The 26272-nt window shown below is 44.8% G+C and overlaps 2 protein-coding genes across 5 annotated transcripts; one reads left to right on the plus strand and one right to left on the minus strand.

The window, feature by feature from the left end:
- Nucleotides 1-6848: 6848 nt before the first annotated feature.
- Nucleotides 6849-20693, minus strand: LOC122845439 (GTPase IMAP family member 8-like). 4 transcript variants are annotated; one of them, XM_044141737.1, is made up of 8 exons: nt 20553-20628; nt 19239-19771; nt 18497-18702; nt 18291-18405; nt 17686-17872; nt 17385-17504; nt 15983-16371; nt 6849-8711 (listed from the first exon to the last, which is right to left on the minus strand). In XM_044141737.1, exons 2-8 carry the CDS (start codon nt 19704-19706, stop codon nt 8655-8657), a joined length of 1542 nt encoding a protein of 513 aa, XP_043997672.1. In that variant the 5' UTR covers nt 19707-19771; nt 20553-20628; the 3' UTR covers nt 6849-8654. The 4 variants fall into 4 exon arrangements, 3 of the variants coding, with proteins under 3 accessions (XP_043997672.1, XP_043997675.1, XP_043997674.1); XM_044141740.1 differs by lacking the exon at nt 19239-19771 and having other exon boundaries at nt 20553-20693; XM_044141739.1 differs by lacking the exons at nt 15983-16371; nt 17385-17504; nt 17686-17872; ... (1 more) ...; nt 18497-18702; nt 20553-20628 and adding exons at nt 10475-10579; nt 11158-11344; nt 11753-11867; nt 12185-12387; nt 13139-13477 and having other exon boundaries at nt 6849-9100; nt 19578-20089.
- On the plus strand, nt 20664-25473 carry pgap2 (post-GPI attachment to proteins 2). The gene is made up of 6 exons (XM_044141744.1): nt 20664-21322; nt 22528-22696; nt 23442-23691; nt 23764-23870; nt 24540-24648; nt 24720-25473. The coding sequence occupies exons 2-6, from the start codon at nt 22529-22531 to the stop codon at nt 24848-24850; spliced, it is 765 nt and encodes a 254-aa protein (XP_043997679.1). The 5' UTR covers nt 20664-21322; nt 22528; the 3' UTR covers nt 24851-25473.
- The last annotated feature ends 799 nt before the right edge of the window (nt 25474-26272 follow it).

The following is a 26272-nucleotide window of genomic DNA, read 5'->3' on the forward strand; positions in this document are numbered from 1 at the left end:
ACTCCTTTCTGATAATACAGTTGTTAAAAACTACTGAACTACTGCAAACTATTACAGAAAACACATGTTCTGCCACATTCTAGAACATTCCAACCCATTAAGGCTCTGATAGGTTGTTGTCGACCATGATTGACAGGCAGACCAGCCAATCACAGTTCAGACAAGCCTACAAGGCGAAGTCCAGCAAAGCTGTGGTATTTTCCACAGCCGCCCCCAAATTGTCTATGATAATTTGCAGCTTGGAAAATATTAACTGAAGATCAGCCCTTCATTCTGGAACTTCTGGAAGTTTCACTAGACGTACTACAGGGCGAATATAGTTGCGCTCTTTGACCTGCATTTCAGCTGTGCGGATTCTTCCGTCTGCTCCAGGGAAAACCGTTTTTATCACTCCAACAGGCCAAAGAGCTCGTGGTAGCTGTGGGTCTGCTATCATCACAACGGTTCCAACTTGCAGGTCTTCAGTGTGCTCTTGCCACTTATTCCGAGCCTGGAGTCCTGGCAGATAAAACTTTAGGAAATGTTTCCAAAAGTGGTCAGCTAACACTTGACTATATCTCCATCTCCTCCGACCAGCAATCTCTACTTCTGGGTATTTAACTTGAGGAAGAGACGGGTCTAGCCGCCCCATCAACAAGATGTTAGGAGTGATAGGATCTGGGTCAGCTACATCTGTTGAAACATAACCAAGTGGTTTGGAATTAAGTATTCCTTCAACTTCCACCAAAAGTGTGCGCAGGACCTCCTCTGTCACAATTTGGGCACCCAAGGTTGTAGTGAGGGCTGATTTCAGGGATTTAATTTCCCTTTCCCAACACCCACCGAAGTGCGGTGCTCCTGGAGGGTTGAATCTGAAGTCTTATTTGTTGACCAGCCAGTTGTTCCTGGATTTGTGGCTGAAGGCTCCTGAATGCCTCTGTCAGTTCACGTTCTCCAGCTTTAAAATTTGTGCCTTGATCACAAAGTACTTCATAGGGCTTTCCTCTGCGTGCTATCAGACGTCTCAGTGCCAACAAGAATGAGTCGGCATCAAGGCTGGACAGCAGATCTACATGCACAGCCCTTGTGGTCATACATTTGAATATGATGCCCCACCACTTTTCATGTCTTCTGCCAACTTTGATAATGTAAGGTCAAAAGCAGTCTACTCCAGTAGAGTAGAAAGGTGGTTTGAATAGTCTGAGTCTGGATGGTGGCAAATCAGCCATTTGGGGAGCAACAGGTTTTCCTCTCCATCGTTTGCAGCCAACACAATGTCGCTGATAGCACCGTACAGCCTCCCTGCCCCGTAGAACCCAGAATCTTCTCCTTATTTCAGCAAATACCCTTTCTGGTCCTGGGTGGTGAAGCTCTGCATCAATATCCTTAATGATTAATTCTGTCACAGGATGACGAGAATCGAGTACGAATGGGTGGATAGAATCCTCTTCAAGTCCAGAGGCACGTCTCAAACGGCCTCCCACACGAATGAGTTCCATGGATTGGTCAAACTGTGGATCCAAAGGATACAATCGACTGCTAGGTCCAACCGTTTGGCCTGATTTGAGCTTAGGAAACTCAGTAGGAAAGCTTTCCATTTGGGTTTGGCGCAATATTTCGATTTCAGCTTTTCGATAATCATCTGCTGTGGAGCTGCCAGAGGTGTGAGCCGCCCCATGAGCACGTTTCACTGTCGCTTCTATAAGATCCCTGAAAGTTTGGTACTGTGTAACCTCAGGGATGGTGGAGCTTGGAATGTTAGAAATGGTTCCACAAAATGATGAATGTTTTTGCTCCTCTTCACCATCTATGGTGGAAATTGAGGGCATGAGCGGCCATTCATCGATAGGATCTTGAAGAAAGAGAGGCCCATGTGTCCATCTGGAGACATCGGCTAGTTCGGTCAGAGTTTTTCCCCTGGTTATGTCATCAGCAGGATTCTCCTTTGATGGCACAAAGTGCCAATCCTGGGCTGAAGTCAGCTCCTGAATTTCTGCCACCCGGGTCCCAACAAACACCTTAAAGTGGCATGACTCAGACTTTAGCCAAGTTAAAACAGTGGTGGAGTCTGACCACAGATAAACCTTCTGTATAGGTATGTTGAGTTCAGTCTTTAGCACATGAGCTAACTGTGCACCTGTGAGAGCTGCACACAATTCCAATCTTGGAATGGACAGCTGCTTTCGTGGGGCTACTCGTGACCTGGCTGCTAGAAAAGCAATTTCCTGGATTCCATCTGGAGATTCTGTGACCATATAGGCAACTGAGCCGTATGCCTGCTCTGACGCGTCACAAAATATATGGATGTCTCTTTTGCTGTCCGGTAGATCTAACTTTTCCGTGGTGTAACATCGAGGTAAAGAGATCTTCTCTAGGTCGGGCAGCTCTGCCTGCCAGGTTTTCCATGTCTGTAGCAGGTCCTCGGGAAGTCTTGGATCATCCCACTCTCTTTTTTTATCCCAGAGACGTTGAATGACAATCTTAGCTCTGGTGGTAAAGGGGATAATATAACCAAGGGGGTCATACAGGCTAGCCAGAGTTCTGTAAATGCTTCGCATTGTCACTGAGAGGTCACCAGTAGGAAGATGTTTGTAATGCAGCAGATCTGTAGGACAATGCCAGTGGAGTCCGAATGTGGATTCAAATGTGTCAAGCTGATTCTGATTTATCCACAAATTGCTGCTAGTTGATCTGGCATCTTCTGGGAGATGACTGATTACGGATGGCACGTTGCTCGCCCATTGTCTTAGATCGAATCCTCCCTCAGCCAGGACATCTCGGAGTTTATCAACTAACATCTTTGCCTCCATTTCTGAACTGAAACTGTGGAGACAATTGTCCACATAGAAACTTCTTTCAACTGCCTCTCGGATGTCCTCTTCAGGCCGGCTGTGATCTTGAACATGCTTTTGCAGTGCATAAGTGGCACAGCATGGACTGCAGGTGGTCCCAAAGGGGAGCACCTGCCACTCATAAACACTTGGCGGTTCCTCCCTTTTTAAGTCCCTCCAAAGGAACCGCAACAGTGGTTTGTCCTCAGGGAGAAGTCTCACCTGGTGAAACATTGCTTTAATATCACTAGAAATGGCCACTGTATGTTCAGGAAAGCGAAGAAGCACTGCCAGCAAGGATGGGCCTAAAGTAGGACCTGGTAGGAGTAGTTTGTTTAAGTTCCTGCCTTGATATTGGAATGAACAGTTAAAAACTACTCTGCTTTTATTGTTGTGCTGTACCAAGTGATGTGGGATGTACCAGGCTTCATCAGATTTCTCCACTTCTTCAGGCTGTAACTTCAGTATGTAACCAGCATCCTCCAGTTTCTTCATTTCAGCCTTATATGTTTCTGCTTGATCAGGATTTTTAGTAAGTCTCCTTTCTATGTTTCTGAGGAGTGGAAGAGTTGCTTCAGGAGTAGCATGCAGGGGTTCTGTGCCTTTAATGCGGAGCATTGGGGTAGCATATCTGAGTACTCCACTAACTTGAGTTCTGACAGTCTTTTCTTGAAGGGTGCACAAAGCCTCACTATCTTGTCGGGACCTGGTCACTTCCTTTGTGCTCCGATATGGAAGAACATCAAGTTGCCAGAGCTTCTCAACTTGTTGATGCAACTCAATGGTGGGAGACTGAAATGAGATGAAATTACATTGTTGTGTGTCTGATCCCGGTTTCACTCCTTCCGCAGGGCCCTGTAATGTCCAACCTAAGCGAGTCCTGACTGCTGCTGGGCCACCTTTACTCCCCAAGAGGACTGGTTCCATGGGAGTGATTAAATATGGGAAGTCAGATCCAATCAGGAGAAGTGGCTGAACCGTGTTTATTGGTTGAAGTGGTAAATCTTGCAGATGTTTGTATTTTCTCTGAAGAGCAACAGTGGGTTGACTGTGTTCTGCAAGGTTTAGAGATTTAGCTGTGAAAGCCCGGTTAATCCAAAATGTCTTTGCTGGTTGAGTTACAGGGGAGACAGAGAACGAAACTGCATGGCCATGGATAACCCTTGAGTCCTTTTTCACTGTGTGGAGTACAAGAGCTTCAGCCTCTCCTTCCAGACCAAGCTCATGTGCTGCACTGTGGAGCAAAATGGATCTCTCCGATCCATCATCCAGAACAGTGAAGGCTTCCATACTTTTGCTCCCATTACTCAATCGGACCTTGACTATTTTTAGAAGAACTTTATGCTTGGTTAGAGAACGTCCAACATAAAGTTTGTCATCCACACTGCTTGTTAGACATGCACCCACAATGGTTCCCTGGTCTGGGGGTTTCCCCTTCTCTGCCGTCTCCTCTTTTTCCTGCCACTTCTCATTTACATCATGTAGTATCAGCAAGTGCCTACGTCCACAGGTTTTACACGTTGCCTTGAGAGTACATTTGGCAGACAGATGTCCTCTCCCACAACGCCAGCAGCGGTTATTTGTTTTGATCCACAGCACTTTCTGTTCCTTTGTAAGCTGCTGAAAGTTCTGACAACCATTCAGGAAATGACTGGAATGGTCACAGTAGGGACAATATGGTTTATTCTTGACCTTCTCAGGTGTAATGGCATTTTGTGTCAGCTCAGAAACCTTGGTCTGTCCTGATTTCCCAGAACTGAGCAGTAATGCTGTAGTTCTTGACACCACCCTTTTGTCCTTTTCTGTGCCTCTTTTCTTTTGGCTGTCTCTGACAGGAGTACAAAATCTGGTACTATCTTCATAAACCTGCATTTCAAAATCCAGCCATTCTCCAAGATCATACAGAGTTGGAATTGGAACCTTACTTGGATGCACTCTTCTTCTGAAACTGCTTCTAAGCTCGTGTGGAAGCTTGCTTAGCAATCTGGAAACGTGAGATCCACAATGGAGTTCAATACTGCCTTCTCTTCCTAGTTGCTCTAACATGCCCAACAGGGAACGTATCCGTAGTGCAAACATGCGAAATGCTTCCCCATCCCCGCTGCGTATATCTGGTCCATCCATCAGTTCTGCTATTCGTGCTAAGGCAAGCTGATGTGGCTGGCCAAACTGCATGAACAGGGCATCCATTGTGTCGGTGAAAGGATGTGGAGAGTTGCTAAATGAATCTGCTATCAGGAGAGCTTCTTCTAGCTTGAGATGATCTGTTAGGACCTGATATTTAAAATGTTCAGAAGCACCTGCTGGCAGAATGTTATCAAGAGCAATCCTAAGCCTGGAGAACTCACGTGGGTCTGGATGCACAAAATAGGGTATAGTTGGAGCAGGACCATTATATGTACTTCCATGTTTAGGTGTTGAATGTGAGCTTTGGATCCTTCTAGAGTCATAAGGATCTTCTCTTTCAAACAGAGCAGAAGCAGAAGAATCTGGGTGCTCTAATGGTGTAAAGGTTCTCATTTTCGCTGAACTTCGTGGCGAAGGAACTGGAGCTGCTGATAGGCTTTCCGACACACTCTCTTCGCATATTTTATTTCCATACCTGTAGCCTCGGTCTGAATGATGCACACGCTTATCTGAGGGCCAGTAGACTCGTCTCTTATACTTGCTGAAAGTGAATGATGCTCTACGTCTTCCCTCGTTTTCTGTAGTGTGCGAATCCTTGGCTTTGGGACAGGAAATGCTGTCGAGTATACATTATGTGTTGGTGGTGCAAAAGAGTTATCTTCAGCCTCGCTCGCTGTGAGTTTCTCCATTTTGTGTTCCATCACCTTCAATGTCTCCAGGACCGTGGACAGCTGCGCTGCTGTTTGTCGCAACTCCTGCAATTCCCTCCTCATCTCATTGTTACTGTGATATAGATCATCTCTATCTCTTGTGAGCTCCAAAATAGCTTCACGTTGGCACTGATTTTCTTTCTGTAAACACTCCTTTTCTCTCTCAGCTTCATCAGCATCCTCCCACTGATCCATCATTCTCCAATGGTTAGGACTAGGTTGCTGGCTGATGGGTGCACTGTAATGATCTTCAGCATCTGAATCGATGATATCAGATAAGAGCATCTGTGCTCCAGAAGCAGGCTGATGCACAGGCTGATCCAGTGTATAATCTGCCGTATAACTTCGTGGACGTGCAATTCGTCTGGGTCTTACCACGGGCTGCATCTTGGGTTCTTCTTCTCTAACTGGAGTACTTGTCGCCATGTCCTGCAGCATTTCCCAATCCGGCTCGAAGGACCACAATTGAACTGAAGGGCTTGGTGATAGTATCTGAAAAAACTGCAGGCATCCGATCAAAGATGTGGCGTCCTTTTATTATCACTCAACTTACAATTGTTGATGCAGCCAAACAAAATAATCAGCAAATATCAAACTTAGAACTCCTTTCTGATAATACAGTTGTTAAAAACTACTGAACTACTGAAAACTATTACAGAAAACACATGTTCTGCCACATTCTAGAACATTCCAACCCATTAAGGCTCTGATAGGTTGTTGTCGACCATGATTGACAGGCAGACCAGCCAATCACAGTTCAGACAAGCCTACAAGGCGAAGTCCAGCGAAGCTGTGGTATTTTCCACAGATAAGAACAACATTTTGTGATAAATTTGCTTATTTGGCGCTTTTAAAACGGAGCAAATGTGAGGTCAAAAGGATCTGAACATTTCCAAGGAACTTCCAATACACATCCAGTGTGAAATGGAGCCAGATGAACTACGCAAATGGTCAAGGCTATTGGTCAAGGCTTCCCAATACACACCAGTAGAGCTGGGACTCTATAATAACCTGATGTCAGAAGTAGAAGTTAAGAGATTTTGGATTACTGTGACGATGTGTATGATGTTGTAGATCCGCAGATGTGCATTAAAAATCTCTTCTTGTTCGACCATGAGCAGACGGAGTTCAGAGTCTTGTGTAAATCTTTATTTATACATATTTATGAGTTTAGACACCTATAAATTCTCCCACAACAGCAATTTCAAGATTGCTTTGTACCACATTACCTGAGAACAGATCTGAAACAGCAGCACCTGTTTATTTTTGTACAGGTGTCGTCTTTAGGTTTGTTTTGTAGTCTAACTACTCAAAGCAACTCTTTCACATGCGTGTCAGTGAAATCCAGACGGTGAAAGTAGGACGTTTTTGAAACATGTAGGAGAATTTTCTGGCATGACTCAGATTTTCACCTGTAAGGGTTTTATTCTACCATTTGCATACTTTACATGGCACTTTAAATACTACTTTTGGTGTAACACCCACCCAACATCATCACTAGTTCTCTTTAAAAGCTTCCTGAATTCAGCCCTGCTCAATAGTCGTAAGGAGACATTTAATATTCAAGCATTAATACAAATTAAATCTCACTCAAAGGTTAAACACAGCAGATCTGACGCATCATGATAAATATTGTTTTAATTTAAACTCTTTGGGGAGTCTGTTTATTTCTGATTTTTATCACTTTTGTTCTGTTTTTTTCTGCAGTTGATCAATCTCTGCCGTTGCGCCGTGTGCACAACGTTGATTTATTTTCCCCCAGCAGCACAAACTTTGACTCAGGCTTGTTCAGCTTCTCTTCCATGTCTGCGCCATAATCTGGAGCTTGGATGCAGCACAAAGTGCATCGATGTGAAATCCTGCAGCCAATAGAAATTCACAGACGTGTTAAGGAGAGTTGTTGTCATGTGTGTCCCTGCTGTCACACAGAGACCTGAACGATGATCGTTTTCTGTTCATCCTTAACATTACTTTACATATTGATTAGTGATTAGTTTAGATTGTTATCTTTAAAGTTATTTTCACCAGTCTGACTCTTTAGTCAGTTCTTTGTATTTTTTGTCAGTTACCAGTTTCCTCTGGAGCTCCAGAAATCATTCATGGCTGTCAAACCTCCTCAGTGGGTCGTTCCATTTGGAAACATTAAGAAATTAATTTGACCATTTCTTTAATGTTTCTTCTTTCTGGAAGTTAGTTCAGTTCTAATATTCATTTAATTTAAAGATTTAGTAACGTGTTGACCAGTATTTGTTTAAGTCCTTGTGTGTGTTAGTGGTCTGATCAGCCACTATTTAAGTTCCCCTCATGTCTTCTTTGTTAGGTCTGTTTGTGCTTGAGTTCTTTGTGTTTTCACCTGACTTGTAGTTTGTTATGTTGACCTCAGTTTTGGGCCCAATTTATCATTTTTGAACTATTTTTGGACCTTTTATAATAAATTAGGATTATTTTTTGGAATCCATTCAACGTCTCTCGTCTGGTTTGTGTAAAACATCATGGAAACAAATTTAAATCCTAGATGATTCAGTAAAGTCTCTCCTCCCAGAGCGACTCAACTACTGCAGACTTGTAGAATATTGCAGAATATTACCACCTGTACATTATGCACTTTACACTGCTTGTGCCAGTGCTGCCTTCAAAAATTGTGGGACATTTCAGTATTGTCACAGAATCACATTTGTTGAACACAAATTTTAGCAAAAGAAAAAAAAAGACGCAGCATGCGACTCTCAGATGATTCCTGCAGCAGGAAGCTGCTCTCGCTAGAAACAAGAGTTCACTTGGATGTTTTTTCAAATCTCTGTTGATCTGTGTGATAAACTTCTGCTGCTGAGAATGAATTATGTGCTGAAAAGCCAGGAGCTTATCATGTGTTGAGGCGGAGATCATGCCAGTGAAGGTGCTTTTCCATCCCTAAATGACAGTTCAGATGATTCGAGCCATTTCATCTCTAAAACATTCCCTGCTACTTGATGGAGCTCCAAACGTTGAAATCGTGGTTCTGCCCCGTTTACACCAGCTTATTGTTCACCAGCATCTCCTTCACCTCAAACAGCAGATCCCAGACCTGCTGAACGTCTCTGTGATGCGGGTTGTTATTTAGGACCTGAAATCTGTTGCCTACTTTCCTGAACAGTTGGTTTTCATTCTCCTTCAGATGCCTCTGGATGTCTGGTTCTGCCTGGTTCTGGTAGGTGAGCAGGATCATGGTGCGCCTCCAGACATTTTCTCCAAACATCTTTTCCAGCTGCTTCGCCGTTTCCTCTACATGCGTAGTGAGGAACCCCAGTCTGACGACCAGCAGGATGGCGTGGGGCGCCGGCGTCGACCGGTTGATGCACCTGAAGATCTCCTTCCTCACCTCAGGGTCGGATGTTTCTGGGAGAGCTGGAGTGTCGATGACGGTCACCTCCCTGCTGAAGACGTTGCCTCTCTGCAGACAGCAGCGGCTTCTACCTGAGGACAGAAACCAGCTTTTATCCCTGAACATGAGACAACCAGAGATACTCAGATAATGGAGAGAATGTGAACAACAAATCTTAGCTTAAAGTCAGGCTGAGGTAAGACGAACCAAATCTGTCAATAAAAGAAATATTTAGTTTTTATTTTGAGGCACAAATAAAAACACTGGATCAAAAATGGATCTTTAAGGAAAAAATTAGGTTCTGGTGCTGCTGCAAAGTTTCCTCTGGTTCATTCCTATCAAGTCTAATTATTAAATATCGGTGAACGTTATCAACTTCCTCCAAGGGAAGGTAAGTGACGTGACGCCGGCTCCGCCCCCATGCTGACGTAGAGCAATCCTCCCCCAATCACTCCAGGTCAATTGTCAGCAACTGACCAATCAGTGTTGAAAGTTGCACGTTAACTTGGTTCTCCTCAGAACTAGAGTTCAGGTTACTTGCCAGATGAAACCATTTGAATCGTCGTATCCACTTGGCCCACTCAAAAGACTCTGGCGGCTGGATGCTGAACGTTGCACATGGACCAGCAGAACCGACTCTGTGCGTTGTCGTCAGCCATGTCTCCGGTAGCCGAATAGAGTTGCAGCCTCACGATGACTTACAGCCCTCCTGACACCATGTCGTATCATTAATGATACTGTTATTAACAAACTGTATCATCACTATTGGTTTATTCAGGATCACCAAACCTCCAGGTGATGTTTCATCATAACAATCAGCATCGCCTGGACTACCTGAGCCTGACGCTCTTTTATGATGTCATCACAGTTCGCTATTTGTAGTTTTTAGCCATGCGTAATATTAACACCACACACGTACTCCGACAGTATTGACAGTATCTATACATTTTCCTGAAGGCAGATTTTCACAAGCCGGTTTTATTTAAGTCATTTCTCACCCATATTTTACATGTAAAGTGCGAACCACAGCGTTCACTCACATCCAATCAGACTTTGTGTCCCTCTTCATTTTTCCTGATTTCTCCATTATTTCCCGCAAATAACCTCATAGACCTGACGTAAACCGTCTTTACCTCAGGGTTGGTTTATAAGTCAAAAATTATTTTAAAAAATGTCTGAGGTATCACATTGAGGTCCGTTAGTCCGCCATAAGAACAGTTTGTTTGTCGGAGGAAAGCTCCAAACACAGGACAGGGGCGGCGTCATGTCAGTTATGAATCAGACTGTAAACACTGTAAAATAATGGGCTCTGGGTTATAATCCTGACTACAGCTCTTCTCGGATTGTGTCAGAACCAGAGAACAGGAAGTTTGGGTCTTTGCTGTGGCTGCAGTGGTGGGCAGGGAGACAGGTCTGGTCTTGGTGTAAAACTGGTCCAACATCATATTAGAACTAAGGTGGTTTACCAAATGGTGGACTTGTCCTGAAGGCGTTTCTTCCCAGGATGGTGTTCCCACTAGAGCTCTTCCCAACTCCAGCCCACCCAACCAGAACCAGGCGCAGATCTGAAACTGGAGCAGAGGGAACATGAAGTCCAGATCTGCAATTTGAATCTAAAGATAAGTTACCGTCACATTTTTAGATCCAGATTAATTCTGCAGCTGTTCTTGGGCTAATTATTTTTCTGTATCGTTTCAGTCCTTCCTGTTGGGTTTCCTTGTTCGACACTTTTGTTTAATTTTTAGTTGGAGATTTAGTTCTTGGCGTGTATTTGGGTAGATGTGCTAAAATATCTTAGCCTAGTAAAAATGAGTCCCTTGTTTTTTGCTTTGCTTCATACAGAGATTCTGGGCTCTCGGCTATTGAGAAAAGATTGTTTCCTGAAGGCATGGACTCTGCTGAAGTTTTAAAAGCGTGAATTTGATTTTACCCAATCACTAACGTTGATTGGGTAAAATCAACGTTAGTGATTGACGAAGCTGGTGCCTTACATGAAGTGTTTACCTCACTTCATGTGAGGTAAACAATCCCATGGGCAGTAGGTCCATGACAAGCAGAATAAAATGTATCAACCATTCATCCTGCTCCAACTTTAATGGCTAAACATTTGGAAGCAAGTCGTTCCCAGGATGTAGTGTTGTTGGTCTACCTGATAAACTGTGCAGCAGTGAGCTCTCCTCCTCCAGAGGACCAGTCCAGCCCGGCCACAGCCTCTTCACCACCGTTTTAGCGTCATCAAAACTGACCGGTGTGTGATCCTTTGGAAGGCAGTTAATGTCATCCAGGAGACAATACTTCAGGTTGTTTCTCAGCCGATCTGCATCAAACTTCAGCACCTGCAGATGGAAAAATGATGAGAGAAACAATATTTTTCATGGAAAAGATGCTGATTAAATGATGCGATCAAAATTACACTGTTAACCAAAACATAAAATTTTTGTTCTGACGCTCCTGAGATTGGACTGGATTCACGTGGACTGGATTCATCAACATCATCTTCTAAAATACTGACACTCTGTTGAGCTGTAATCATTGTGTGATTGTTTTCTGGGTCCTTCAGGTCTTTGGGGTTAATAAATGTTAGATTATCAACATCCTCTACCACAGTGGAAGCATGTCGTTGCTGGTCTCCACACGTTGCGGATGGATTAGTCATATCTTTATTGTTTGCAGACAGCATAAAAAAATCACTACAATGGGAAGAAGATCAATAAATGACACCACAGGGTGAGCAGGGTGGGTACCTGTGTCTTCCCTACGTCCAGAGCAACAGCAACCTTGTCCCAGACATAACAGAGATCCTCAGCTACACCACAGGCCTCCAGCTGTCCGCTGTCAGGTCTGCAGATCAGCTTCAACCTGGAAGGAGGAGAAAACAAAGGCGTTTTCAGACACTGAGAGTCCAAAGAAAAAGGATCTGAGGTCTTCAGCAGGTTCTGGAAGGATTTAGATCAAGCTTGATCCAAACTGGGTCACTGACAGAACCATGATCCAAACACAACAGTAGATTCTGTGTGTCGCTGCTTAATTACAAGAAACACTAGATTTAGAGAGCGTGTACCTTCTTCCCACCATAGTTGTGTAAGTAGTTATTGTGTAAAAACACTCCCACCTCTGATGAGGCAAAACCTTCATCAACCTGAGGACGCTGAGCCGTTCCTGTTCGCTGCTCTTACCAGTGTTTCTCACACATGGCCTCTGGTCTCCACACAAAATGTCCGTCTTTGTAAACACAAACAGCATCTGGGTCATCGGTCAGCAAAGGGTAGTGTGAGAAGTTCTGCTTAGCTGGACTGTGGACCAGAACAACATGCATCACTTCTTGTCTGTATAGGACAGTCTTATAGACCCGCATGATGGGCTGAGAACCGGAGCAGAACTGAAGAGAAGAAAACAGCAGCTTTAGCCTAAGAAGATTGTCAACGAGATTGTCAACTGTAAAACTGCAACATGACCAGAACAGGCTAAACTTTACAAGAAACATCAACAACTCATCTGAATGGCAGCAGATTTAAATGCATTCAAAAAATGTGCATTTGTTGTAGTCATCTCCAGAAGGTTAATGTTCCAAATCTGCCTGTCCAAGACAGACGGATCTAGAATGCCAGGACGATGATTTCAGGTGGTGGATAGATGGATGTTCTAACCTTCTGAATGATCAGAAAGTGACCACCTAGTGGTGAACCTAGCTCAATAACAGGGAGATCTCATCTAGACCTGGACAGCTGTCATAAGACATCAGAGACACACAGGATAAACATGGAGACACTCATACCCAAGGACAGTCTAGAGACTAGTTATCAGATTTGTTTTTGGACTGTGTGAAGAAGCTGGAGGATCTAGAGAGAATCACACATGCAAACTCCTTGCATGTTGGAACAAGGCAACACAGCTAACAGTGGTTGACGTGTTGCAGTCTGGAATCATCAAGCGTGAGAATGTGCGTGTAGTTGACACCTGTAAATGCTCCTTTATCTCCCATATGAGTGAAACTGTTTTGCAGTGTCATGTTTTCCTGAAAATCTTGGAGCCTCTTTCTTTGGAAAACCACCAAATAATATTTTCTTTTTATCCTCTTAAACTGACACCTGCAGTTGCAGTAAAACTGGATCTTTATTTTGAGGTGTTACCTGGTCTCTGTAGGCCGTCAGCACCTCCTGCAGGGGGAAGGTGAAGCGGTACCAGCCCAGCCGGGACGTCTCCTTGAAGGCTGGAGACGTGGCAAACCTCCACAGGAAGCTCTGCTGCTCAGGATCTTCAGCCTCCATCCGGTCTGGGAACGTCTTCTCCAGGAGCCTCGTCTCTGCGTCCCTCATCTGGTCTGGTCCCACAGACAGACTCCACCATATCAGAGATTCTCCATATGGATTTCTGAAGCCCCCATCCCTCCTGATCCCACGTAGTGCTGATCCTGTAGTTTCATGTTTCAGAAGACTCACGTGGAACTCTGGTTTGGGATATTCTGGGATGTTTTCAGTCTGGAGGTATCTGTTTTTCAAACCAATCCTTTCTGCTTCCAATTTCAGTTCTGTCAACTTCAGGTGTCGCTGTTTAACAAAATGTTCAGTGTATCTTCTCCTGTTTGTTCGTTTCTGCATGATCCAATCCTGCCAAAGGTAGATCGAAGGAGTCCTTTTGGTCTAAAACATTTCAGACAGAATGTGTTGGTTCTGTTTGACAGCCTCACACAGCACAGACGGCTCTGCTCTTATCTGCAGCAGACAGTAAAACTGTCAGGGCGTCTCTTTACAAACTGTCAGACTCTACACCCTGTTACTGAAGCTACATAATCATTAATGATTCCTTTGTGCAAGGGAGACAACTGAGAGGAGCAGTTCTCCAGACTCAACTGTTCTGATCCAACTTTCATTTCTTTAAATTCTCCTTTCAATGAGCGGGAGGTTCTCCTGACCTCTGAACCTGATCAGCAGTTCTCCAGATGTTTTGAAGGTTTTTCAGTCTCTCTCCAGACACTGGCTGCTTTCCCGCTCACGTTCAATCCTGTCCTTGTTCCAGACCACCTTAAGAAAAGTTTCTCAAAACCAGGAAGGAAGGAAAGGCTGCTGCATTTCACACGGTGCAGGATGTCATGACAGAGTGCATGATGGGAAGTGTGGTGTCAGTGGAGGTCTCAGGCTCAGCTGACTAACTTGGCTGTCCTCTGAGACTCTGTTTTGTCTCAGTTAATCCTCACAGCCACGTCTTTCTTCTGCAACCAGACCTCGGTTTCAGCTTCAGCCATCCTGCTTGTGTCTGTTTGTCAAACCTCTTGGTAGAAAATGTTGTGCACTTATAATGAAGACACAATCCACTTTTATTAGCAATGAGCACACCAACGAGATTGCAATTCACCATAACGCTTTTCTCAAAAGAAAACTTGGTCTCCAAGCCTCTCAAAGCTCCTATAATCATCATCACTATTACTGACAGGAACATCTCTGTCCTCTTTAGAGGCTGGAACCAAAACAGCAGCAGACAACAACAGACATTTTATTATCTGTAAAATGTTTATCTACCATGTTTAAAGATAAGCAAATGTCAGAGGTCACTCCAACACCAGTTGTTGAATTGAAATCTGCAGCAGGTGAGTCGATTGTCCTTCATGTTTCAGAAATGTCCTCCAACGTTTGTAGTTCAGAAGATTTTCACCAACACTCAGAAAACTGGAGCTTATAACCGTCTCCATCCCTCAGAGCTTTTTAGCTGCAGGTTAAGGTTTTTAAAAATGATTCTCCTGAACCACAATTAAAAAACATAATCTGATTTTCATTGGTTCATTTCCGATACATTTTTTAGTTTGGTTCGCATCTTCTTTTGATAGATCATCATGATTTTTAAACATGTTTTCTTCTCAGGCTAGTGGGGAAGAAATTTGATGTCAGTGATCCCTATGAATGTATTAATTTTTTGTCTATAAACTCACAGCCATTAATAGTCATAGATTGTTCTTTTGAGTAACAGTTGAATATGTAATCAATCCTTTAATTAGCTGAATCATAGCAGGAGGAGGAATTGGCTTTGAGACTGTTAAATTGACTGTAGGTACATCTTAAACGGCATTTTTCATCAGAAAATAAAAAGTTGCCATTGGAAGTATGGCAGATCGAAGGCAGTGTTCACAGAACAAGCTGTGAACACTGCCTTAAAAATCAGTTTTCAATTGTAAAGTTTTGAAATAAGTTTGGTTTCATTGAACATGTGTGAATACGATCAAATTTTGATCTGCATTATTCAACAGGTCATATCAAACACATTTGAACAGACCGATTTCTCCTGCAATGATTTTGTAAACCAGAGATACCTTTACTCTATATTTAAAATAGATATTTTTGTTGTACATTTTAGCAGCAGAAATGCCAAAACAGTGGTCGCTGTTTTTATGCCGAAGTCACAACACGGGGGCGTACTGTTTTCTAATTTTTGCACACTTGTAACCTGTGCAATCGAATCCTGAAGTTCCCTTTGACTGAGTCCACACTTCATAAAGCACGTAGGGTGAAGGGCGAGTACTGGGACTGTGCCTAAAGCAGGGACTGGGCCTGCAAGTAGAAAAGTGCTTTTGGGTTCTCTGGACGTCATAAAGCACTTTGCAAGAACAGTCCTTTTACCCTTTACCAGGACTTATCCGATTCAAGTTATTTCAGTGACTATTGTGGGTTTTTGGTCACTGACAAAGGGGAGCCAACAGTGAAGTACATTCTTTAAATTCAGGTCCAGTAAAATAAAAATTACTGTAATTTACTAAGCTTTCTGATCGTTCCTGTATCCCTGCATTTATCTATGCTTTAGCATCAATGATTGGATAAAATCTACTGAAATAAAAACGACCAAATGTCAGATGTTCTTCAGGTGATAAAAGATCCTTTAAACCCTGAAAATGATCTGAGGTTTTGACCTGATCTGAAGGCTTTATGCTTTAAAGTCTACTTGAGATCACTGAGCAGCTGGGTGACCTTGTGCAGCAGATCCCAGACCTGCTGAACGTCTCTGTGATGCGGGTTGTTATTTAGGACCTGAAATCTGTTGCCTACTTTCCTGAACAGTTGGTTTTCATTCTCCTTCAGATGCCTCTGGATGTCTGGTTCTGCCTGGTTCTGGTAGGTGAGCAGGATCATGGTGCGCCTCCAGACATTTTCTCCAAACATCTTTTCCAGCTGCTTCACCGTTTCCTCTACATGCGTAGTGAGGAACCCCAGTCTGACGACCAGCAGGATGGCGTGGGGCGCCGGCGTCGACCGGTTGATGCACCTGAAGATCTCCTTCCTCACCTCAGGGTCGGATGTTTCTGGGAGAGCTGGAGTGTCGATGACGGTCACCTCCCTGCTGAAGACGTTGCCTCTCTGCAGACAGCAGCGGCTTCTACCTGAGGACAGAAACCAGACCACCAGCTCCCAGTCGGTCTTTAAACTGGACTCTACAGGAAATGGCTGAATTATCAGCTGACCCAAGAACGGCTGAAGACACTCAGAAACTTTTTATTGATCAATAAAATCTACAGATCAATAAAATTACTTATATCTGATAATCATGTGGATAATTAGATGGAGGTTACATCCGTCTCCTCGGTATTTAGTGGAATTACTTTTAAACTGACTCAGGCCCAATGTTCTGGTTCTCCTTCCAGAACCTTGACACCATAGTTGACTGGAATTTGGGCCCAATTACATAATGTTCCTTCCTCATGTTGAGATCTGAGTAATGAAGTGCACCGGTCCCTCCTGCTGAAGAATGACTGATTCTGATCGATGTTCTGGGACCTGGAAGCCTCTCGATGTGACGATGTTCGTCATCTGCCACGTCGGATGAGGAGGCCTGACAATGAGGCCTTCAGCTAAAATATTATTATTTTATCATCTTAAGTGAAATTTTCCCAACAACGACCTAAGCTTTTATATTTCCTGTTTATCTTAGTTCAAATTAACCTAATTAAAACACCATTATTTCTTTACTGTATTAATCATCTGACATAAAACCTTCTCGGCGTTACAAATGCTGCTGCTGCTAACTGGATAAGTTGAACCAGATTCTGTACTTTTTTAATTATTGAACTAAATAAAGTCTTAAGTAGTCAGTTGGGGGTGGCATGATGGTGCAGCTGGTAGCACTGCAGCGAGAAGGTCCTGGGTTTGAAGTTGCATGTTCTCCCTGTGGATGTATAGGTTCTCTCTGGGTACTCCAGCTTGACTGCTGAGTTAGTTGGTCTCTAAATGTCTCTCAGGTGTGAAAACCTTTTGGTTCTGTGTGTCTCTGTGTTGCTAGGATACATGGATAAGAGAACTTTTCCTGGATGGTTGCTTTGTGAAGTTCTCAGGGTTTTTGCAGAACAGATGTTAGTGAAGATGACTGGTTCCTGTAAGCTGCTGGGGGCGGGGCTACCTGAAGGTGGACTGGCTGCAGCCCTGCTGGTCCTGAAGGCGTTTCTTCCCAGGATGGTGTTCCCACTGGAGCTCTTCCCAACTCCAGCCCACCCAACCAGAACCAGCTGGATGTCTGAAACTGGAACAGAGGGAACATGAAGTCTAGATCTGACGGAGGAGGTGGAGGCAGAGCCTCTCATCAGTTGCATTTAAGACGTCATTAAAGCAGAAACAGGTGTCCGTGTTTTATTAATTTAGCTATTAATGTTTCAGTGTGAGAGATTGAAAACTGAACTGCTGGAGTAACCACACGGTCCAACCTGTCAAGGTCTGCTTCAGGGAGCGCTCCACCTGCAGAGGGCCGCTCCAGCCCGGCCACAGCCCCTTCACTGCCGCTTTAGCGTCTTCAAAATCCTCTGGGTTTTCACTGGTTGCACTATAGTTCACTGCATCCAGCTGGCAGAACCCCAACCTGGCTCTCAGTTGATCAGCAGGAAACTTCAACACCTGCAACATGAAAAAGGAAGAAGGAAACCTCTGCTTCGTCATCCATCCATTAGTCTCAACAAAAAGCTTGTACATGTTTGGTTGTTTCAGAGCCTCTGCTGCTTCAAAATAAGAGCATGTCGAACTTTATTCAACTGAAAGTTTACAGCTAAGTAAGTTAGCGCTCCAGAATTTATTCAGAACAATTAGTTGAGGTGAAGCCAAGTGCGCTCAATGTTTTCAAAGTTAGCAAAAATGCAAAAGCACTAAATGAAAAATTAGCCTTGCTGTTAGCGACACTGTTCCCACCACTGGCAGGGAACAATTTTAATGATGATATTTATAAAATCAAACCAGATAGAATCCAGTTCTATCTGGAACCCAGATATAACTGGGTTTACTGGGTCTGAGCCAGAACCAGTCAGCTGTTGGTACCAACCTGGTTCTGACCCACATGGAAGGCGACAGCAACGTGATCCCAAACATAGAACTGAGGTGAGGAGGCGCTCCAGGCTTCCAGCTGATTGGTTCTCTGCCGGCAGATCAGCTTGTACCTGACAGGAAGAGACGAGGACGCCGTCTATCAGAACATTGCCGTTTCCATGGCAACAGGCGGCTCTCCTGTTAGATGTTAGGATTGGTTACCAGTGAGTCTCACACATGGCCTCTGGTCTCCACAGGAAACATCCGTCCCTGTAAACACACACAGCATCCGGGGAGTCGCTCAGGAGGGGGTACTGGGAGAACTCCATCTCATTGGCAGGACTGTGGATCAGAACCACATGCATCACTTCCTTTGAGTACAGCACGGTTCTGTACGTCCGCATGATGGGTTGGGCTCCAGAGCAGAGCTGAAGGAAACACAAACAGACAATTTAGAAACAATCTGACATTCTAGGACAGTTCTGGACAGTCGGACCTGTGTTTGCAGGAAGAACGGGAAAAATGGACACCTGGAAATATGTACGGACCCAAACATCTGTATATCCGTCTGTCCGTACTGGTATATACCTTTATCAAGTCCTCAAGACCCCCAAACGCTTCACACTACATTCAGTCAGTCCAGTAGCTTTTAATACTGATGGTGAAAAGCTACTGGATAGTAGCCACAGCTGCCCTGGGCAGTCTGACAGAAACTGATGGAACTATGCCACCATAGTCCCATCAGTTTATCCATTCATTGATCCATCTGTTTTTTCATTCCTTCAATTGTTCATTTATACATCCATCTGTACATCTATATGTGTAAAGATGGTGAAGTTGTGAGTTTGACTCCTGCTCCCTCCTCCCAATCCCACATTGAGGTTTCCTCCAGCAGGTCCTTGACCTCCAGATGACCCTATGACCTCAGCAGAGATTCCTGGAGTGACCTGTGGTGAGGTGTTACCTGGTCTCTGTAGGCCGTCAGCACCTCCTGCAGGGGGAAGGTGAAGCGGTACCAGCCCAGCCGGGACGTCTCCTTGAAGGCTGGAGACGTGGCAAACCTCCACAGGAAGCTCTGCTGCTCAGGATCTTCGGCCTCCATCCGGTCTGGGAACGTCTTCTCCAGGAGCCTCGTCTCTGCGTCCCTCATCTGGTCTGGTCCCACAGACAGACTCCACCATATCAGAGATTCTCCATATGGATTTCTGAAGCCCCCATCCCTCCTGATCCCACGTAGTGCTGATCCTGTAGTTTCATGTTTCAGAAGACTCACGTGGAACTCTGGTTTGGGATATTCTGGGATGTTTGTTTTGTGCAGATATCCATTTTCCACACCTGCATCTAGAGCTTCTCTTTTTAGATCTTTGAGCTTCAAGTGCTGCCGTTCAATAAAATTTTCCGTAAATCCTCTCCTGTTAATTTCTGTCTGCATGGTCCAACCCAACACTGAGCAGAACGTCTTCAGCAGAAGCCGGTTCTCTTCTCTTTGGATCCGACCTGCAAAACACCCTCAGTCATTCCCTCAAACTAAAACATGTTCCTCTACGTGACTCTCTTGAGATTTGTTTACTTTTCATTACTTCCGGTTTTAATATAAAGCGTTGTCCCGTGTGGAAAGACAAATAAGTGATTTATGACAGTGGGGAAGGGTGCGCCCTCTGCTGGACAGATCCAGTACTTCCCCTCTGTGTGCCAGAACCACCAGTTAGTTTGGACCGCCTCTATGAAGCTAAACTGGAATAATAAAATAAAATAAATAAATTGAAACTGAAAAATATTTTTGTGCTAAACTAAGAATTGAAGATTAAAAAAAACATTTAAGAAAAAAAAGAATTGATAATGAAAAATATAAACAGTAATGTAAAATTTATAAAGATTTGAAACTGAAACACAATTTCTAAACTGGAAAAATATTTGTAAACCAAAAAAGTGGAAACATTTATGCAACCTTTATGGCCCCAGTGTAGAGCCAAACGCCTCCAGTTTCAGATAAACATCGGGGCAGTTATAGATAATAACTGACTAAATCCACAAAATAAAGAAAACAAAGAAATGAAATATAATCTACGAAGTTTTATTGAGTTATAATAACAGATATTAAAACCTCTTAGAGAAGTAAAACTGTAGTAAACGTGTAATAAAACCAACTATCGCTGGATCAGATGGTTAATCATCTATCAGCAGAGGCTCGCTAACATGACAGCAGCAGCAGATTAATGAACCTCGGAAGGTTTCAAACCTGCAACCAACTAAATCTGCCCCACACAGGAGAACTCACCAGCAGGAACTTCAGCTCCACGGGTTCTAGATAACTTTCTGCTTCCCGCTGCCGCCTCAGAAGACCAGCTGGTTCGCTACGTAAAGCTGACGTCACGCATGCCGAACTTCCACGTACACTCGCAGTGGCGTCTCCACCCATCAGATCATGACTCCTCCGTTGTTCTTCGGTTTATTGGGAAACTTCTCCAGATATTAAGATTAAACGGCCAGAAGGTTCCGGAATGAGAACTGGACCGGACCGGATTGTGCCCATGTAGAAACTGAGGAACTTCCGTCCTTTAATTACCTTTATTTGTTTTGTTTGTCGTGTAGTCCACACACTTTACCAGTTGGTGGCAGTAATGCTTCCTTCAGTTATTTGCCAACCGCTAATATGATAAAGAAGAAGAACGAGATACAATCGGAAGTCAGTTCACGTAGCTCACGAAAGAAAGTGAAGCAGTTCATTTGGGTCAGAACCATTAACCTTTGACCCGTAGAAGAACCTAAAGCGTATCTGTGAGTCTAGGCGGATCAGAAGGACCTTAGAGTTGAGAGTTCAACCACCGAGGAGCCGCTGAGCAACTCAAACTGGACCAAAAACTTTAGCCGCGGAGCTAACCTGGGCTAAAGGGGGATCAATGGGAGCGAGGCGGAGCAGCTGACCGAACCGGGCTGGACCGGACCGGACCGGACCGGATCGGAGCCCTGTGAAGGTCAGACCTGTTGAAAGCGGACCGGAGAACTGATGATCGACTGCTGACGTCAGCACAGTGCACACCTGGGCAGGTAAAGCTGGACTCAGAACAGCAGCAGCCGTAACCGTAGGTTATAAACATGTTCGATAAAGTTCTGTTCATCTGGACGGGTTAAATATCTGGCTCCGCTTAACGGGTTAAAAGTCCCTCAGGACGGAAACGTCTTGACCCAAAATCATAAAAACGCACAATTTCATAACTATCAATAGATGACGTCAGCAAAGGTTTAACAGGTGAGTTTCGGAGTTAAAACATTTCAGAAACACCTTCAGGTAAATTCAAATTAACTAAAATCATAAAATCAATTTTTAGATCTGAACTGTTTATTCACATATGATAAAGGTTTTACACCCACACAGATTTATTCTCAATTTTCACTACAGAAAATACATTTTCAAGTAATTTACTGGTTTTCTCAGAAACAATTGATGCAAACCAACATTAAGCCATTAAGTCCATGTCGTTAAACGAACAGAACCGTCTCACAACACAAAGCAGGCTAGACGGAAAGAGCTGCATCTATCAGTCTGGAAAGAGCTGTAAAACCATTGGTCTAGTCAAAGTCCCGACTTAAATCTGATGTAAAAACCTACAATGAGTCTGAATCAAATCAGTTCAGCAAGTCAGAGGGTCAAAGGTCATTCACAGTCAGTTTGTGGGTTCAAGGGTTTTGCATCCATTTTTAACATAATGAATAAAATCCGATTTAAAACTTTTATTTTGTTTTAGTTTTATGATCTGAAACATTTAAAAAATGCAACAGAAGTTGTGAATACGTTCCAGTGCTCCGGAACCAGAACCTCTGTCTGCATCATTGGAACAATCAGCCAATCACAGCCGGGCTCCTGGTCTTTCAGGAAGTCTGAGCTGGAAGCTGGCTGATTATCAGAACCTGAATGGGTCAGAGGAGTTCCAGAACTCTGGCTCTGGTTCTGGTCCTGAGCCAAACTGGGTCTGAATCCTGTCTGGTTCTGATTGTGTGTTTGTGCTGTTTCTAACCCTGCGGTCCGAAGGAGACATGAAGTGAGTTCTGATGAATGTTGGCGGTAGAAGCCCAGTGGTTCTGTGCTAGGTGTAGAGCTGGTTCTGATCCGTTCCTTATAGTCAGCGTAATGGACCTGTGTAGAAGAACCTTCTGGGGGACGGGTTGGTCCGATCCAGGACATCTGTGCTGGTTCTGCTTCCTGCAATTGGGTCGAGTTCTGGACCTCATGTCTGGTTCTGTGTTTGATCCAGGATGCTCCAGGGCTTGTTGAGCAACCTGGACCGGGACCGGCCTCTGATCCGGGTCCAGTTCACCAGCTTTGCCGTGGCAACGGTTCTGCTCCCTCTGTCGGGCCTGCTGGCCTGCCTGCTCACCTCGCTGATGTACCACTACGAGGAATCCACCTACACACACTGCCAGGTGAGTCGGGCCGGTTCTGATCCGGTCCAACCCAGATCACCGGATCAGACCTTTAAGTGGATACTTTTACATCTGTGGTCCAGTTGGATCTCCTAACCGGTTCAAGAACCAGGATCCACTCCTGGACCAGAACCTTCATCACATCTCCATTATGTTCTGACTCACTGAGGCTAAACGCTAGTTAGCTTCTAATAATAAACTAGCTAATAATAAACTAGCTAATAAACACTGGTAGTTAGGAATGTGCTGTTTAACAGAAGCTAATGCTAAAGCGCTACACCAACATGGTGTTTAGCAAAAGCTAATGCTAAAGCGCTACACCAACATGGTGTTTAGCAAAAGCTAATGCTAAAGCGCTACACCAACATGGTGTTTAGCAAAAGCTAATGCTAAAGCGCTACACCAACATGGGGTTTAGCAAAAGCTAATGCTAAAGCGCTACACCAACATGGTGTTTAGCAAAAGCTAATGCTAAAGCGCTACACCAACATGGTGTTTAGCAAAAGCTAATGCTAAAGCGCTACACCAAAATGCTGTTTAGCAAACGTTAATGCTAAAGTGCTACACCAGCCTGCTATTTCAAGGTTATTCAGTGGCCTAGTCAAAGTCTAGATTGATATCTGACAGATGCTCCAGCTGGAAACACTCCGGTGAGTCTAGGCTAAACCAGTTCAGCTGTGGGGGTCAAAGGCCACCTACATAGCATTAGAGAGCTGTTCCATTTTGTCCCCTGCTGTCTGTCCAGGTGTCCAACTACCTGCCATCCATCAGCTCGGCCATCAGCCGCGAACCAGAGATCTACATCTGGCGCAGCTGTGTGGGTCTGCACTCGGCGCCGCGCTACCTGGTGACCGTAGCCTACTTCAACTTCTACCGCGGCCGCTTCGCCTCCAGGCTGCCGGAGCTGCTGCTGAGCGCCCTCGCGCTGGTCAGCAGCCTGGCCGAGAACACGGGCCTGCTGCTGCTCACCTACGTGGCCTCCACCGAATCCTACAGTGAGTCAGCAGGAGGGGGCGGAGCCTCTCGCCACACCTTGGTCTAACTCTAACCTGCTTCTCTGTCTCCAGAGATTCATAAATACTCTTTCGTCATGTTCATCGGCTGCTCCCTGCTGCACATGCTCATCACCTGCAGGCTGTGGTACGTCATCAAGAGGCACTACGTCAATCCTGAGGTAAACGGACCCGACCTGACCCAAGTTCTACCAACATTTAACATCCCAGTTTAATTTGCAGCTCCTTCATAAATCATCTTAGCTGTAGTTATTGGGCCGAAGCTAATGCTAAGGCCACCAACTTGATATTTAGCAGAAGCTAATGGTTAAACGCCACACCACTGATGGTAAAGAACCAGATATGTAAATTAAATAAAAAATTATAGCTTGAAAATGAGATTGGTATTTGAGGGTTGTAGTCTTTCAAAGGCAGAAATAATTTGAATAGCTAAGGGTAAATACTGCATTGGTGTAACACTTTAGTGCTAGCTTACGCTAACTATTGTTGGTATAGCACTTTAGCAGTGGGTCCCACTAAATACCATATTGATATAACACTTTAGTCATATTGGTTTGTAGCTCTAGCTAAATACCAGGTTGGTATAGAGCTTTAGCGTTAGCAGAACTAATGTTTATGATTATTGCTTTAGCGTTAGCGCAGCTAGATTTTCCCATCACTGCCTTCGCTCCTGTGTGATCAAAGACTTGCAGCCACTTCCTGTTGCTAAACAACTGCAGGAAGTTCTGGTTTGATCCAAATGAACCGATTAACTGGTAATAAGTGGTTCTCAAGCGGGAGAACGGGTCAGAACCTCCTTCACCTCTCGGTTTCTTCCATTTCTGGTTCAGGAGAAAACATCCTTCCTGTGGAAAGCCCGCATCTTCCTGTTCAACATCAGCTGCTGCGCCGCCGCCGCGTACTTCTTCAGACGCCACAACCAGTACTGTGAGACTGGAGGTGAGTGGCTTGTTGTCACGGCAACGCTGCCGCCGCCCTCTGCACATGCTCACTGTGTTTCTGTCCTGCAGTCTACACGCTGTTCGCTGCCTTCGAGTACCTGGTGGTGTTCTCCAACATGGCGTTCCACATGACGGCCTTCTGGGACTTCGGGAGCGCTCAGGTGATGGTCGCCACGCTGCCGGAGGACAAGCGGTACTGACGGGGACAGGACCGGTTCTGACCCACAGGACCAGAGCCGACCAGTCAGTCCCACAAGGAAGGAACCAGAACTTCAGATGGAACTGCTGGACCAGATCACTGAGCTAAAACCCTTCAGGATGTTCTGGTTCTACTGGTTCCACTGGGTTCCCGGCCTGGACACTCCTGGTTCTGATCCCAGAGAACAGAACGATTCTGCCTCGGTTCTGAACTGTTGGACTTTCATTCAGGAACAGAACTGCTTTTAATAAAAACCTAAACTTCAGACCAGTTTGCTGTCTGCACTGGGTTGCCATGGTGACGGAGGCGGGTCCTGATGCCGCTGGGTGTGTGGGTCGATACCGGCTCCAGCATCTCCATCATGAAGAGCTTCCTGATGGAACCCAGTGAACCAGAACCAGTGGTTGTCATGGCAACCCAGATCATCTCATATCCTGGATCATGAAGGTTGCACCAAAGGTTTTGCTTCCACCTAATTTTCTACTATCATGGCTGGACACAGCACAGAGCTACGGATGAAGTTTCCAGATTCTCTAAACTTTTCATCAAGAAACAAACATTTTATATATCTCCTGCGCTGTGTGGATTCTCAGGATTCACTGAAATAAACCAAGTTTTAACGAAGCCGCACCGCCTCACTGTTTCTGTCTGCAGGTCAGCAGGGGGCGCCGCTGCATCAAACAGGGACAGCTGTCCCTCCCTGACAAACAGGTCTGGTTCACCTGAGTGATGTCATCAGGCCCTCATCCAATCACATACCACCCGACAAAACAGGCAGCGCCATATGCAGCTCTGGTTTCCATGGAAACCATCCTGTTAACTGGACGCTGTGGCTGTAGGCGACCTTTGACCCCCAGCTCCAGGAACTGATCAGAAGTGGCCTGTGTGATTTGATTAGACCATGAAGGAGTCCTTTTGTGGTTTGAGGAAGTTGTTTCTCCACAGGTTATTTATTAATCCTCCTCCCAGCAGCCAATCAGAGCCTGATCTCTGATTGGTTGCCCCGCCAGCAGCCAATCAGATTGTTTTGGGAAGCGTCTGTGAATGATAATGAGGTTTCTTGTTACCGTAAAGCAGCTGTTTCTGCTGGAAAATACATCTAACTTTAGATCACGGTTTCGGGAAGCAGCCGCAGCTTTTTATAACCATAAAAGAGGAAACTAGAGTCCGGTCTGATTGGACGGCCCGGTCCTTGGCTCACAGCCTGATTGGTTCTGACGCTTTCTGAACCAACCCAGAACCCGATGAGGCTGTGGCGGCGAACACCATGTGACAGGAAACGGCTTCATTATCTTCTATCTGGTGTTGAATCACTTCCTCTGCAGCGACATAACCCAGAACCCATATCACCACCCCGCCATCACCGTGCTTTGTAGCTGTTGGTGCTGCTTGGTTCTGTCCATCACGGTCCAACATGTCCTTT

Source organism: Gambusia affinis, linkage group LG15 (assembly GCF_019740435.1).
Source record: "Gambusia affinis linkage group LG15, SWU_Gaff_1.0, whole genome shotgun sequence".
Taxonomy (NCBI): Eukaryota; Metazoa; Chordata; class Actinopteri; order Cyprinodontiformes; family Poeciliidae; genus Gambusia; species Gambusia affinis.